Source organism: Zootoca vivipara, chromosome 7 (genome assembly GCF_963506605.1).
Source record: "Zootoca vivipara chromosome 7, rZooViv1.1, whole genome shotgun sequence".
Taxonomy (NCBI): Eukaryota; Metazoa; Chordata; class Lepidosauria; order Squamata; family Lacertidae; genus Zootoca; species Zootoca vivipara.
Genome location: NC_083282.1, coordinates 59955005 through 59970959, shown reverse-complemented (window position 1 = coordinate 59970959; position 15955 = coordinate 59955005). Strand labels below are relative to the sequence as shown.

General features: G+C 44.2%; 1 protein-coding gene across 4 annotated transcripts in view; it reads right to left on the bottom strand.

Moving 5' to 3' along the window:
- Positions 1 to 15955, bottom strand: part of RAP1A (RAP1A, member of RAS oncogene family) — a 95984-nt gene that overhangs the window by 16416 nt on the left and 63613 nt on the right. For all 4 annotated transcript variants that reach the window (XM_035124223.2, XM_035124228.2, XM_035124225.2 and 1 more), the window contains one exon: positions 7543 to 7626. In XM_035124223.2, the coding sequence (XP_034980114.1) occupies positions 7543 to 7599 (57 nt within the window). In that variant the 5' untranslated portion in view covers positions 7600 to 7626. The remainder of the gene's footprint in view (positions 1 to 7542; positions 7627 to 15955) is intronic.

Below are 15955 nucleotides of genomic sequence, written 5' to 3'. Positions count from 1 at the left end.
CCCAATCTTATTGTCAAGCTGATGCCTAGTTAGTGAAACAGGAAAATCAATGCAGGTAAAAGTAAAGGTTTAAAAGGTGCAAGTCTCCTTCAAGTGCTTAATCCATAACTGATATTCAAACCCCATTTCAACAAATTTATGCAGATTTCAGGGTGAAAATGTCTCTTCTCCAGCTACTTATGAGACTGGTTTAAAGAAAGAGCTTCATTAAGCTAACTTTCTATAGGTTGGGGCAATCTGCATTATTTACCACAGTTTACATGTTATGCTAAACTGTGAAGTACCACACAACCCTGACCCGCTGCCTGGGGGTTGTCATTTGTCTCACTCATGGATAACTGCTACAGCCCACCACTATTCCTCTTGCACTGAGCATATGCGGTAATATAAAACACCAGAGAAACTCACATGGGATGCGATTTTTTTGAAGCTTTGCATTAAAGTGAATATGTGCACATAGAAAAGATTTAAATGAAAAAGGGCAATTGCAGCAAAAGGGAGCAGAAAGTGTAGGTTTCGCTCCCCACACCTACTGGAAGAGCACTGAAAGATGCAAGTACATGTAACAGGTCAAGTACATGTAAGTTAGGTAGGTAGCCTAACTTAATTGTTTACAACTGACCCTGACCTTAATCCTAACTCAGGTAAGGATCCCCAGTGTTACGCAAATGCTCCAGTGACACTAGGAAAGTCTTGGGAAGTCTCCAAAGGGCAGTAACATCCGGACGGACAAACCAGAAGATGGGATTGAAAAGCAAACCAGAAGTTAAGGCCGAAGGGCAACAACATACTGCAGGGGCATGGCAGAATTTAGGAAGACCTTGTTGCTCAACTGGAATAGCTAGTTCTATTATATCCCTGCCTGTCCTGGCCAGAAGGTTCTTCGCTGAGAAGTTGCTGACTGCAGTTCAGTGGCCCACCAGCAGCTCATCCCAAAAGGCTTACAAACCTGGACCTGATTGTTACAGTACAGGTGAACCAGGCTATATGAACCTGGTTCTAAACTAAAACCCAGTTACAAGACTGAACATGGGTAACAATTTCTGTGCTTCAGATTCACAACCTGTTTAATTATATTTAAACACTTGTAGCACCGTCAGGGTGGAGGATGAGGTTCTAAACCAACTAATACCTACGAGACATTTAGCAAGACCAATGATGTAAATTGCATCGGCCTTTTGCAAAAAAGTGTTTTATTGTAACAATCCCTCATTTTCTCCCCAGGAAGTCTAGGAGGTAAGCCATTAACAGCACTGTTTTGCAGATTTGCCCAAGAACAGCATGCACACACAGGGTCTCAACAAAGGTTTCCCAAGACCATTTTTGACTACTGAATGGGCTTTATTAGCTCTCAAGAATATTCTGCCCTTCTGTGGAATGTGATCAATTTTTGCAGTGCGTACACATGCATGTACAGGTATCAAGTAGTTCCCTTCAAATAATATAACAGCCACCTTTTCTGCAGTGACTCGTGCAAATGTCTTTTCCAGCTACTGGCTCTAAGAAATCACAAACAGCCTTTAAACAACAGCCTGTTTTGTTCAGGGTCAAAGCTGGGATTTTTCTCATGATGACAAGAAACACAAGCACTATAGCTCCTAATAAGTGGTTTCAGATTTTGAAAGGCCAGTTATCTGCAAAAGGCATCATTGTATTTGGGGGGTGGGGGAGTCCTGAACGCTCCAATGATTTCTTAACAAGGGAGAAAACAATTTTCTAGCTTTCATGTTCAATAGAGGAAGGGAGGCACCATTCAAAAGTCATTCTTTCAGCATAGCACAACCTACACACTGCCTCCTAGAAAAAAAGATCAAGGCATCTACTAAAGCAAAAAGCAATGGAAAGTCCATATATAAAGATACCCTGGGACGATATTATTGATCCCAAACCTTTCGAACTGCAAAGGAGGTTAGAAGGGTGATGATTAGACCCAAATATGGTATGGAGACCTGATAGCTTTGCCTAAAGCCTATAATCTAAGGGCTTGTCCAAACTTACCTTTATTCTGCTCTTTCTAGGCAAAGTTTACTATTTAAAGCTCCTGTGAAAACCCACTCTTTAAAGCTCAATCAGAGTAAAAGTCAATCCGCAGAAAACCCAAAAGTCATTTATTGACAACGCAACACAGATTTCATTATTCTTGTTTCTTATATTCATTTCTCATTTTTTAACAAAATGTTTCAAAAGAGACCTGCAGGTTTTAATCTCATTTGCAAATGGTTAAAAAGCCGCAGAGATCTCACTTACGTTTTAAACACAGGAAGCTGATAGGCTATATGTACAAAGACAGCCCTCCCTCAGTTTGCTAAATAAGAGTACATTATTTAACTACTCAGAACATTCTGTATTTCACATGCCCTTTAGTACCAAACAGTAATTTATCAATCACATCATCAGGTCTTTCAGATACTAAGGCAAAATAAAAATGCATATGAGAAAATACAAAGAGCCCCGAAGTACTTTAAACATTAGCTTATTGTAGCATAAGCATCTGGGAGTAGGAATTTGTTATTTATACAGCACCATCAGCATGAATGCTGATTTACAGAGTGGAAGAAACACTGGTCTCCCACCTCAAGGAGCTTGCAATTTTTAAAAATTGGCAGAGGGAAACAAAAAAGGGAACGGAAGGTGTGAACAAGGACATACGGTAATATATGATTACTTCAGTTTTACATACACAGGATTGTAGTCAATTAATTTGTGGCAATAAAAACCAGCGCAAGGAATCCTGTTAATGCAATGGGACTTAATCCTGTCTCCTCCCACCACACCCTCCCCAAATCTGCTCCAGAGGGTCAGAAGAACTCCCAGAACTGTGTGCAGAGGGAGGAGAGGAAATATTGTTCTTCCAGGCATGCAGAAAACCTTGCCCGGAAAGAACAATCTCATTAGCGCTATAATGAATGCAAGCCATAGTTCAGTTGCATGCAGCTACTTCAAATGCATGTATAGGAACCAGGGATAACAAGAAGCTAATTGTCCGTCAAGATCTTCTCCAAGCACTCCCACCCCTCAGAGGTTACATGGGGGCAGGGTGTTCAAGGTGGCAGTGCCCAAATTATGGAACTGCTTGCTCTTAAATTTTCAACCAGTGCCTTCTTTGCTACAAGTTTATTCTTTTATATCAAGACTTACTTGTTTGTCCTAATGTAGAAAACAGGAAGGCATTGCTGGCAGATGATAGAAGCCTATTATCATCAAGAATATATGGGCAGAAACATGACCTCAGAAATGCCAATACTCAAGAAATGGGCAGAGAATATTTTAACCTCTCAGGTCACACTATTGTTTACCTGAACTTAAGAGACATTATTGAATGAGGGTATACCTGCCTACTTCAGAATGAAAATGCTGAATTCCAAAATGTCGAGAAGTTCATTTTTGTCATCTCTGGCATGGACAGGCGTTAATAAAAACAAGCATCCTAACATTGGTGATGTCATTATCAGCTACTGGTGTTGTGAATGGTTAGACTATTTAATATTTAATGGCACTGTGTTTTGCAATGCACTGCATTTCCTCACCTGACCATTTACATTTTCTCTCTACGTCTATGTGCATATGGACCTGCCAACTGAGAATAACACTTTAAGCATCTGACCAAGTGGGCCCTGGTCCATGGAAGCTTAAGCTATAATAAACGTTAGGCTTCTAAATGATTCTTTGTGGGTTGGCGGCAACAGACCAACATGGCTACTGGAATGTGCACAGAATGTCTTCCTGAATTAAAATAAATGACAAGATATGTAAAGCTTTGCTCAGCAAAACATTCTATTTCCCCTGAAGATTAAGCAAAACCTACCACTAATAAAGGATGTCCTTATTCAGCATACTAACCAAAGCAACTATCAAGTCAGCTTCTCATTAAGAAGCTTGATATCACAGCGCAGGATTCCAACCTTGGCTGCAGAAAAGCCAAGGGCACTTGTCAGCTTTGGTGAATGACACAACCAGAAGCAACAAAAACTTGCAGGTAAATAATCAAGTGCAGCTTTAAGGCAGAGTGCCTGTGATTAAGTAAGTTCTTATGCAAAATACTCAACTTGAGTGCATAGTGCTTTGCCACAGCAGTGGAAACAGTGAACATTGAACACCATAAGCATCTGCCTTGTCCTGGCCAACACATTTGCATTGTACAAATACGTACGGATAGGGAAGAAATTCAGTTCGGTCCACAGACCAAAACACTGCCTTTATTTATTTATTTATTTATTTGCACTTTTCCAAATTTTGTAGTGTAATTGTTCAGCAAAGTAATACAAAAATGCATGCAATGGGGTCAAAGTGTGCTTTAAAATGCATATATTGGTGGAAATGTCAAAAAATGCATTATATTAGGGGAAATCGCTTTGCAAAAATGTATATATTAGGCAATATTGCATAGAAAATGGGCATATTAGGAGAAATTAACACAAAAATGCTGATGAATTTTCATGAAGACTTTCATTTTAATTGCAAACTGATGTGGAAATGTGGGGAACTGAACATTTGGAGATATGAGAGACTGAGAGAAACCAAAATCTTCTACGAATTGACAGCTACACAAACATAAGCTATTGTCAATTATTGGTTTCCCAATACCTTCCTACCAGGTAAGCTGTTGTCATAGCAACCTTCAACTCATTTAACTGGTTCTTAGTCCTGACTGCCTTAACCTCCACTGCCCTCAGTTCAGTTGGAGACAGTCATAATGATTTATTTCTATATCCAATAATTACTCATCCCAACAGGAAGAAGATATTGTTGGCAGGTGAAGGCTTATATCATATTGGAATATGCAATTGTGAATGAGCTCCTGATGATATGGCTAGCATTATTAGGTCTTTTTCCAACATTGCCAAAACAGATTTCAGCAAAATCCAACTATTGCAGGACAGGCACAGCAAAGAGAGAGACAGAACTTCACTTGTCATCTACAGTTTACAGAATTGTAGAGTTGGAAGGGACCATGAGGATCATCTAGTCCAACCCCCTGCAGTGCAGGAATATTTCACCCAACATAGGGCTTGAACCCATGACCCTGAGATTAAGAGTCTCATGCTCTACCAACTGAGCTATCCAGTTGCCAGATAAAAGCATTCCAACCTATCAATGGGTGACAGCCCATTTGGGAAAATCGAATCATATTATAGGACTTAGATGGTACACCTGTATTTCCTTACCCACAACCCCTACTCAATCTAAACTAGCCACTCACCAGCATCAACTGACTACCCAGGGGCGACCATCTTTCAGAAAGTATTTTAGAGGCAGGCTGGTGCACAGAAATGTGCTAGACTTAATGCTACTCTTTACACTGTTTTGTTTAGACTCCCCCTATACGTTTAGCACGTATGTCTATATAGACACACACAAGTTCTGTAACTTGATTTTTCTATTGTGGTGACCTTTTCATAGTAGGTGTTTTGTGTAAGATTATATTTGACAGGCACACATGTGACAACTGAGGAGAAGCACTTCAGACATCAGATGAAGAGGGTTTTAATTCAGAGGAGCTTATTATTTATTCAAAAGACACTTTCAAATTGAATCGTACTCATTTTATGTTTGGGAAAGTGCACAGACGGGAATGCGGGTTTCAAATTGCGGTTGCCAACTCGGGAATGGACTTTTGGTTCACTACATTTGCTATAGGAAGTGCAATAAATCAATCTCCTTTTTTAAGTCAGCAACCACAGCTCCACATTCCTGTCAGAACTTTCCAGGAGCACCTTGAATTTCTATTATTTGTTGTCTATGGATTCTGTATGAAATCCTTGACCAAGAGTAATGTGAAGACACAAACGAGATCATTCTCCCACCAACCCAGTTAGCCAGGAATGCTGCAACATTCCAAAGATTATCAAAGACCTTTATTCCTATTGCTTGACAGTTTGAATTTTACTGTTAAGACTACAGAGGAAAGTGTTGTACAATTTTAAGTATCTCTGTCCATCATCTCACTATTACCCCCCCCCCCAAAAAAAACAAATAGCAAAGGAGAACATCTTGCTCCTGAGCCATCCAGGAAGTCCACAGCTAGTACAGTAAGTGGCCAAATTGGCTTTGCTCACTTGCTTTGTCACCATAGCATAAGCCCTTTTGGGGAAAGACATACGTGCCCATTAGGTGTAAGTTGTTCTCTCATTCTGGTTTTATTATTTTAAAGCATATTGTGGGCATCCACTAAAAATGGCGTCCCCATCCTGCCATGACAGTTTTTAGTCTGCATGTCTATTTCAATTTCACCGAGAATGGCAAACCATCAGCCACAGAATGCTACAAGAACCTACACCACATGTAATTCATTGCCTCTCTGAAGCTCAGCTCCCCACACGTCTCACTTTATTTAAGGCTGCTTAAAAACAGGAGAAGAGCAAACACGGAGGAACAGTAATTTGAAGGCGTCTAATTTAAAATAGCCAGCCATGTTTACCAGCATCTAAAACTGTGGTATTTTAAAACTTTCTACAGTAGTTCAGCTTTAGCAATTCAGACACAGTTAGCCAGAGCACAAGGTGCAAAGTCTAGAAAGCTACAGGGCTGTGACTACACTACAAAGCTTAAAAAAAAAGTGTATTCCAAGAGAAATTCATAACCTCTCCAGAATCCTAGAGATGAGCACTTAATCAGAATCTGTTTTTCCATTATGTTGTGTAATAAAAAGGAGCCTGAGCAGCATGGCCAATTGTCGAACAAGCTCTCAGCAGAAGTCCTAATCCTTTCTTGAGGCATATAACCAAGGCCCATCCCTATTCCCAAGGTGACTGTTTTACAAAGCCCAACACTATACGTTATGTGGAGTAACGTATAGGAAAAAGTGCACATTTTACAAAAAATACAGACATAGACAAATTGACCTAAACTAGGAATAACCAACTGGTTTCCTCTGGGCCAGTTGCAAGCCACAGCCCAATTTAATTTGGTCCTGATGCTCCTCCCTGATTTGAATCAAGGCCTGCTGAGAGGTTTGTATAAAATTTCACTTGTGAGGAAAAGAAGTAAAACCTCAACTTTCAAGGCACTGTAGATATCCCTTGGATGTTATATGAATTATCTACATCTACAGTATATGCGTTTGTAATGCTATATCTGAACACATGTACATCGTAATTTAGATGTCATTGCTGCTAGACAACACAAAATATTTACGGAGGCAATCTCATGAGGGTATCAGCTTGTACAGAGCAACACACGTTTTAGTCCCTCAGAGCACTTTAAGAGAATAAAGTAGCCCCCTAGTAAACGGAAGTTGGAAATCTCTCACCTAAATAGTCTAATCACAGATTGCAGGCTTTTCTGGCTGCAGAATTCAAAGAAACCCTCCCAGTCACTGCCACCCTTAACTCTAGAATTCCCCAACATCAAGCTCAGGCCAGCTTTTTCCTCCTACACTTACACCTAGTAAAAGTCATTGATTTCTTTGCTTTGTACGTCGAATGCAAATTATTAATTATGGCATTAACACCCAGGGTCGAGCATTTCAAGACTGCTTTTTTGATATTATTATTTGTATGATTATGGTCATGACGATGAAAAAAAAATCAAGACTTAACTCACCAAAGCAGACTTCCCAACGCCACCTGAGCCAAGGACCACTAGCTTGTACTCACGCATGATGTGGTCTATTCAAATACTGACAGTCTGGAAAGAAAAGAAAAGAAGTAATTGAGTTATGGTCATCATGTGAAATAATGCATAAGGGATAGTAATGAACCAAATTGCTTCTGAATCTTCACATCCACGCCTGTTAACAGAGGTATATAGTGGCCAATGATAGACAAGTGTGATGTGGCTATTCCTTCTGCCAAACTTGATACATATCTCCTAAGAGACTCAATGAGATTCTAGGGTCCACAAGTCTGGACTGGACCTGGTAGCCAGCCTTTATTATTTATGGTTGCTCTACAGCTATCTCTCACCTGTGTTTCCTAACTGACATAGAAGATCCAATATGGGTGGAGGGCTCTGGCTACCTGTGTCTGAATTGCTGGGATTGGGGGGTTGGCAATGGCAGCTTTTTACCTTCTGCAAGGCTTTGTAGATGTGAGAGGCCTAAAGGAAGGCTCTCCACCAGGTACAAAGAGTGAGGTAGCCTTCTCTCCTCTGAGTTTTCTTGATGCAATGAGAACTAATAGGAGGAGTGGCTTCTATCACACAGACATTCACCAGAAGCAACTCATGACTACAACTGCGAATCTGTAGATGTGTAGAGAGCAAGCAGTATGAACACTCACAGGTTTTAAACTCCAAGCTGTTGGTGTTGGGAGCCAAATGGGTCAAACCCTGGCTTCTCTAAGAACATCATAGATCTTTATCTTGCCCCTCAAGAACAGATGGAGACATTAACAAAACGAAACTCCTTTTAAAAGCAAACAAACCATCAAACCACAGCAGGATGACTGAAAAATGTGTTGCAGTTTCCAAGCACAGGAAATATAATATGTCAATACAAAAAAACACCACCACCACCCTCATGTAATACTGTTGTTTTAGTCGATATGTTCTCTTTGAAAGATGTTATTTTATGAGCAAATATTACGATAGTAAATATTGAATAAACATAGTAAAAAGAGACTTCAGAAGCAGAGAATCTGATAAAGGATCGCCTGTATATTCTTTGCCTAATCAACTTTGAAAAGCTAAGTTCACAAGCCTTTGGCAATTGCATCAACTTGCTTAGCACAATACTTAATTCCTTGTTCCAAGTATTTTATTACTTTTTGTGTAAGTAAAAACATGTAACAGGCTTATACAACAGACATAAAATAACCCAGGTTTCCGCCCATACAGCTGGTTTATGAACATACAGCTGGTTTATAACAATAAAACGGGACAAAGTCAAAGCAACAAAGGAGGGAAAAATGGAGTAAAAATCTAAGAAAAATATAATGCCTCCCACTTGTGGTCCACTGTGCCACATTTAATGAAAGAGGTGGGGAAGAGGAGTGTGTGTGTGTGTGTGTGTGATCTGGGGCACCCTGAAAGGAGCAGTTTGATATATGTGGTAGAAAGTAAGTTTTCCAGTTTTTAAATAATAATAATAATAATAATAATAATAATAATAATAATTTCCTTAGTGGCAAAAGTGAATATTTCAAAACTTCACTGAATAAAGGAAAACAGACTGAACTACTAGTGACAGGTGAAGCACACATTCTCCAGCTCAATTTAGAACTGGACTTGACAAAAATAAGCAATTTTCATATTTCATTCATATGAAAATCTCATCTATTTCTGAGATCAATTATGCATTCATTTGTGGTCCTACCAAGTGCGCAATGCCACGGTGAGTGTGATGGAACAATTCCCTCCAAGTCCAGTATCCTCATTTTATCTGGCTGCTGTGGCAAAGTTTTCTGCCAAGCAACAAAATGTGCAAGGGGGTCCCCACCTCGGTTCCTGGTGTGTGGGGGTCAGTGCTGGAGGTCAACCTACCTGCTGTCTCTGCCAACAGTGTCAGGGAAGGAAAGGGAAAGAGAAAGAGAAAGGAAGGGCCAAGCAAGTACAGGCGGATGAACAAGTTACAAATTGCTGATATTGCCAAAGCCAATTTAATGAGACTGAATTTAAAGATTTTTTCTATTGATTAGAAGCTTTTAACTGTTCCCCTCACCCATAAGTTTTAATTGTATTGTTTTAGTGTTTATATGTTTTCCCTGGTTCCTTTGGAGGAAGAATGTCATTATTATTTATTATTTATTTATTTATTAGATTTATATACCACACTTCATCACAAGATCTCAGTGTGGTTCACAGAAGATGTGTGATATAAATGTAATGAGAGATATGATAGCCGTCTTCAAATATCCAAAGGGCTGTCACATGGAAGATGGAGCAAGCTTGTTTTCTCTTGCTCTGGAGGGTAGGACTTGATCCAATGGAGTCAAGTTCAAGAAAGGAGATTCCAACTCAAAACTGGAAATAACTTTCTGGCGGTAAGAGCTGTTCGACAGTGGAACAGACTCCCATGAGAGGTGGTGGGCACCTGTTGAGATTCCTGCATTGCAGGAGGTTTGACCAGATAACCCTTGGTGTCCCTTCCAACTCTACAATTCTGTGATTCTATAAGTAAGTAAGTAAATAAATAAATCTGAACTTGGGAGAGAAATGGGCAGTACAAAGGTACAGAGGCTGTGAGAGGAACTAAACTAAGAAACCTGCTCTGTCCTCTGATATTCCTGAGCTTCATTAAGCCACACAGAGAACTAATGCAAAAATTATCTTTTCCCTCTTAGATGATGTCAAATATTATCAAACTCAGTTCTGGTGGGTTAAACTTTGTAACAGTGACAAATAAGGCAGCTAGATGCATATATGAACTCTGGCAAACAAGACCCTCCTTAAAATTCCACTAAACACATTAATACTTGCTTATGCAATTTATCTTTTCACACTCAGCTGCACAGAAGTATGTACAATTAAGCAAGAAAATTATAGTGGCAAGTTGCAGGAGACTGAGATTACTTTCCCATCCCCGATAGGGAATGATTTAGGTCAATATTTTCTCCCTGTAAAAGGTCAGGCCTCACTTGCCATTGCCAACTGAAAAACCTTTCTGCTCCTCAAAGCAATGTCTGTGCCTTTTTATGGAAATCTCTCCAGTCACTAAGCTGCACCAGAAAACCTTTCATTCTCTTCAAGATTACTCGACAAATAAGGAAAATGACAAAACCAATGATAAACATTCTAACAGTGTTTACATTATAAACCAGCCTTCGCTGCCCCAACAACTGATCCCAGCCAAGCCATGACATCACTTTCTCATTCTTCCCCGTCCTCCCCAAGAGAGCCCTGCTCCCAAGTAAGGATTCAGAAAAGCAAAAGCTATGGGATCAGAGCAGCCTAATTCTTTTGGAGAAATCACAATTCAACTTTGCCATTAGATTTATGAGAGTCCCCAACCATAACTCCTACTCTTGCTCTTATCCTCAGAAGTACAACATGGGAGGAAAATGATCTAGTTGACTATATAAGTAAGAAAAGTTATAGGTATGTGCACAAGACCATTTTTGACTGTTGTGATGCTAATCTGCTCTGATTAAGTTCCGTCAGAGGTAGTTGTGTGCCCATGAGAAACAGCAGCCAATAGCAATGGTACAAGACCAAGCAGTTATTACCACAGGCAGCAAAAAGCCAAGTTGTTTAGGCTTTTTACAGGAGCAACAGGACATCCTTCCTTCCAGCACTGGTACCCAAGCATGGATATTTTTGTCTGAGGAGGGGATAAATACTATACTGTGTGTTTCTATAGCCAACCAGAAAATAATCACTACTACAGCTTCCCTATATAAGGCTGCACATCTGAACCAGCTATTATCACAAGGTGCATTTGGTTGAAAATGCATGGAGGGGAGAGCTGGAATGTACCCAGTGCCCCTCAGTCGCATGCCTATTGCCTGGCTCTACCATCTCCCATATGTTCAATGAGGAAGGTCTTAAGTGGGGGGGGGGGGACTGTTCTACATATGTAGGCTCCCTGAATATGCAGGGTTCTAAATCTACACACCTCGAGGATGCTACCTGCTTCAGAGCTCCCTACACCACCACCACCATTAGTACTAGGGCTGGACATCCGGATGTCAGAGCCAAAAAGTACAACGCCATTTTGCCTGCTTATAAGAGTGAATGCCTAAATACCACTAGTGTATTGGCTCCAGTAGTGCTCCAGGTCTGAAAATTTTATGCACTCAAGGAAAGTGTTCATTAATCCTTAGTGATTTCCACCACTAATACTCCATACAACAGGTACACTTTCTAGATATGTTGGTACAATGGTGTGAGGGATGCTTCACTGGGTATTGCACCGCATACTTTTATGTTTCCAGCTACCACCCGGAGCCTGCCACTGTCTGCAGCAAAGCCCTGCAATATATTTGCCCCGTTTTGGACAGTGATTTACTTTGCTTCCTGCCTCCCAATGTGAAGCAGAGACTCACCAGCAACACCTAATGGGAAATGCAAAGCACTCGGCTGGTAAGAATTTCAGAACGGGAGGGTTCAGAATTCATTTTTGCTAATTAAATCTGCCAAGTCTTCTTCTAATCCAGGTGTCATATAGACAAAGCAGCAATTTCTTAGTATGGCTGCACATCCACTCTACCAATTTACCTGCCATCTTACCCTACATTTTCTCTGAAGGTATCTTGTGGGACCATAATCTCCATAGGCAAGGAAACAGGATGAAGAGCAGACAGAGGACACCAACTTACAGTCACCAAAGAAACAAAATCGCATCCCCTTTGCAAAGGAAATATGCTCCTCACATGCTCAGAGGCACTCACCTCTAGCTATCAAATGTGCAAATTCGCCCTCTATGACTGCACCATTAATTGTGGTAGAATAGACAGGTATTCTTTTGTCAAAAACACACAACCTTTCTGTCACAGTGGTCGGATGGGACTACTTCAGAGTAACGACTCTCCACCGCTCTGCATTTTATCTTTTTATTGGTGCTGCGTATTTACAGTGCTGAAGGTAGAGCTATTTACAGAGACACATCTTTTCAGCTTTCATCAGAACCTCCGAATGGCTTTTGGCGCATCTTGCGCCAGCATAACAACTTGGGGAGCCCCATCCTCTTCCCCCGACGCTTTCTGCGAAGTTCCGGAGTTGGGGGGATGGGTCTCCCCCCCTCTTTCCTCCTTCCTGTCCCACCTGGGACGCTGGCTCTTCTACCCTGCCAGAGCCTTGGATCCCACTTCCTGTTTCCCCGCTGGAGCTGGAGCTCTCCCTGCTCTCAGTCGTGCTCTGGGCTGGGCTGGAACTCAGGAGGGGAGGGGCTTCGCGATACCCCTTGCCCCTCACATCCATCCCCCCCCAGGCCCCCCTTCCTCCCTCCTGGGCGGTTGCACGGGTGTTGGTGGTGACTGAAAGCCTAAGAACTCCGTGCTGTCCGAGCCGGTTGGTGTGAACACCTCCCCCCAGTCCCGTTGTCCCCCTCCTCCCTCCTGGGAAGAGGGAAAGCCCAAAAAATCCGTGGCCTCAGAGCTGGTAGGGGTGAAAATCTGCTGCCAGTCCACCTCTTCTCCTGACTGAGTGGACCTCGGAGATACCCATATCTCCTCCTCCGTGTCCTCAAACTCTGCTTCCCATCTCCATGGTGAACTGCTTTCCCCCTCCTGTGCGTTCTCCTCCTCCCCCTCCCTTTCCATGTGCCAGGGCTTGGGCCTGTGTGGGAAGAGGGCGTGAAATTCTTCCACTAAGAATTCCTCCTGTATCTGGGTGGCTGGGACCCATTCATTTTGGGATGGCGGGGCGTCCTCCCATGCCATAAGGTACTCCAGGCCCCCCACCCCCCTTCGTGAATCAAGGATGGCCGTTGCTTCATTGAGTGGCTCCCTGCCTCCTCTCTCCCCCCCTCCCTCGGGGGTCTGTGCGCCGTCTCGGAATCTGCTACTTTCCCTGTACGGAGACAGCAGCGATCTATGAAACACTGGGTGTACCCTCATGTCCTCTGGCAGTGCCAGCCTGTATGCCACCGGGTTCACCTGCTGCGTGACCGTGAAGGGGCCCAACCTTCTGGGTGCCAGCTTCTTGCACCTCCCTCTGGTGGGAAGGCCCTCCGAGGACAGCCAAACCTTGTCCCCTACCCTGATGACCTCCCCCGGTCGCCTGTGGCGATCTGCCCCCTTCTTGTACGCTTCCTTGGCCCTCTCCAAGTGTTCTCTGAGCTGCTGGTGCACCGTCTCCAGCTCCTCTGCCCAATCCTCTGCCTGCGGGCCCTCCTCCTCCTCCTCCCTCTCCGGGAAAGATCTGAGGTCGCGCCCGTAGTTGGCCTTAAAGGGCGACACCCCTGTGGAGACGTGCACCGCATTGTTGTAGGCAAATTCTGCCAGTGGCAGACGATCCACCCAGTCCGTTTGCCTCTGGCTGACGTAGCATCTCAGGTACTGCTGCAGAATGGCATTGACCCGCTCCGCCTGTCCATTGGTCTACGGGTGCCGAGCCGTCGACAAGCTGACCTCCACCTGCAGGAGGTTCATGAGCCGCCTCCAGAACCTGGAAACAAATTGGCGGCCTCTATCCGAAATAACTCTTAAAGGTAATCCATGCAGTCTGAATACGTGGTCAACGAACAGTTTGGCTGTCTCTTCTGCAGAGACCGCCCTGGCACACGGTATAAAATGGCACATTTTGGACATAAGGTCCACCACCACCAACACTGCGGTCTTGCCCCTGGACGACGGCAGGTCTGTGATGAAGTCCATGGACACTACTTCCCACGGCCTGTGCGGGGTGGCTAATGGCTCCAGCAACCCTGCTGGTGCTGCTCTGACTACCTTTGCCCGCTGGCAGGTGTCACAGCCCCGTACATAGTCTCGAACATCTTCCCGCACCCCTGGCTACCAGAAGTGTCTCATGACTAGGTGAGTGGTTTTGTCCCTTCCGAAATGACCCGCCGTCGGGTTGTCGTGCATCTGCTTGAGGACCTTACCTCTGAGCTGGTTGGTGGGCAGGTACAGGGCTCCCCTGTAAAAAAGCAACCCCCTCCTTTCCTCAAAGTCTTTTGCCTGCTCCCTCCCCCCTCGCAGCTCTCTGAAGATGCGGGTGGCAAACTCATCTGCTGCCGTCAGTGCTGTGAGTTCTGCCTCGCTCACCACTGCTGCTCCGCAGGACCATGCTGATGGGGGGGAAATGTGTCGGGGTGCTGGTGGCAACTCCTCCTCCATGTACTCAGGCTTGCGGGAGAGGGCATCCGCCCTGACGTTCTGCTCCCCCGGTATGTAGTGGATGGAGAAGTTGAAGTGTGAGAAGAACTCTGCCCATCGTATCTGCCGCTGGTTGAGCACCCTGGCTGTTCTCCAGAACTCCAGGTTCTTGTGGTCCGTGCACACCTGAATGGGGTGCTTGGCGCCCACCAAGAAATGTCTCCAGTGTTTAAACGCAGCGTGGATCGCGAGAAGTTCCTTATCAAACACCGTGTAATTGCGTTCTGGCTGTGTCAGCTTTCTAGAGAAAAAGGCACAGGGTCTCCATTCTCTGTTGGCATCCAGTTGCAACAGGATCGCTCCCAAAGCTCTGTCTGAAGCATCGGTCTCAACGCGTAGGGGCGCATCCTGCACCACGTGGAACAGGTTCTGGTCGGAAGCGAACACCCTCTTGAGGCTTTTGAACGCTGCTTGCGCCTCCTGTGTCCACCTGAACTTCTGCTTGCCTCTCAGACAGTCCGTGATGGGAGCCGTAACGCGAGAGAAGTTCTTGATGAACTTCCTGTAGAAGTTGGCGAAGCCTAGTAGGCGTTGGGCATCCTTGCGCGTCCTGGGGCTGTGCCAGTCCAGGATGGCCTGCACCTTGTCCTTGTCCATCGCCAGCCCCGTGTCTGACAGTTTGTAGCCCAGGAAGTCCACCTCTTTGGTGTGAAACTTACACTTCTCCAGTTTCACATACAGGTGGTGCTCCTTCAGGCGCTGCAACACCTCTCTGACATCCTTCACATGCTGCTCTGGGTCATTGGAGTAAATAAGGATGTCATCCAAGAAGACCAGGCATTTCTTGAAGAGAAGGGACCCCAGGACGTGGTGCATGAAGGCCTGGAAGCATGCTGAGCCCCCTTGCAAACTGAAGGGCATCACCAGATATTCAAAAGAGCCCAGAGGCGTGAACATCGTGGTTTTCCACTCATCGCCTTCCCGGATCCTGATCAAGTTGTACGCCCCCCTCAGGTCAAGCTTGGTGAAGATCTTGCCCCTGCGTGCCGCTGTCAGCAGATCGTCCACTCTGGGCATTGGGAAAGCCACCGGTTCTGTCATGTTGTTCAGCCGTCTAAAATCCACCACAAGACGGCGCTGTTGCGTGTCTTTCTTGTCCACCCAGAAGACCGGGCTGCCCCCTGCTGCCTTGCTTTCTCTGATGAACCCCCTCTTGAGGTTCTTGTCTATAAACGCACGCAGATCCTCCAGCTCCTGATCTGACATGGAGTACAGCTTGGCTGGGGGTAGCGTGGCCCCCGGCACCAGGTTGATGTGGCAGT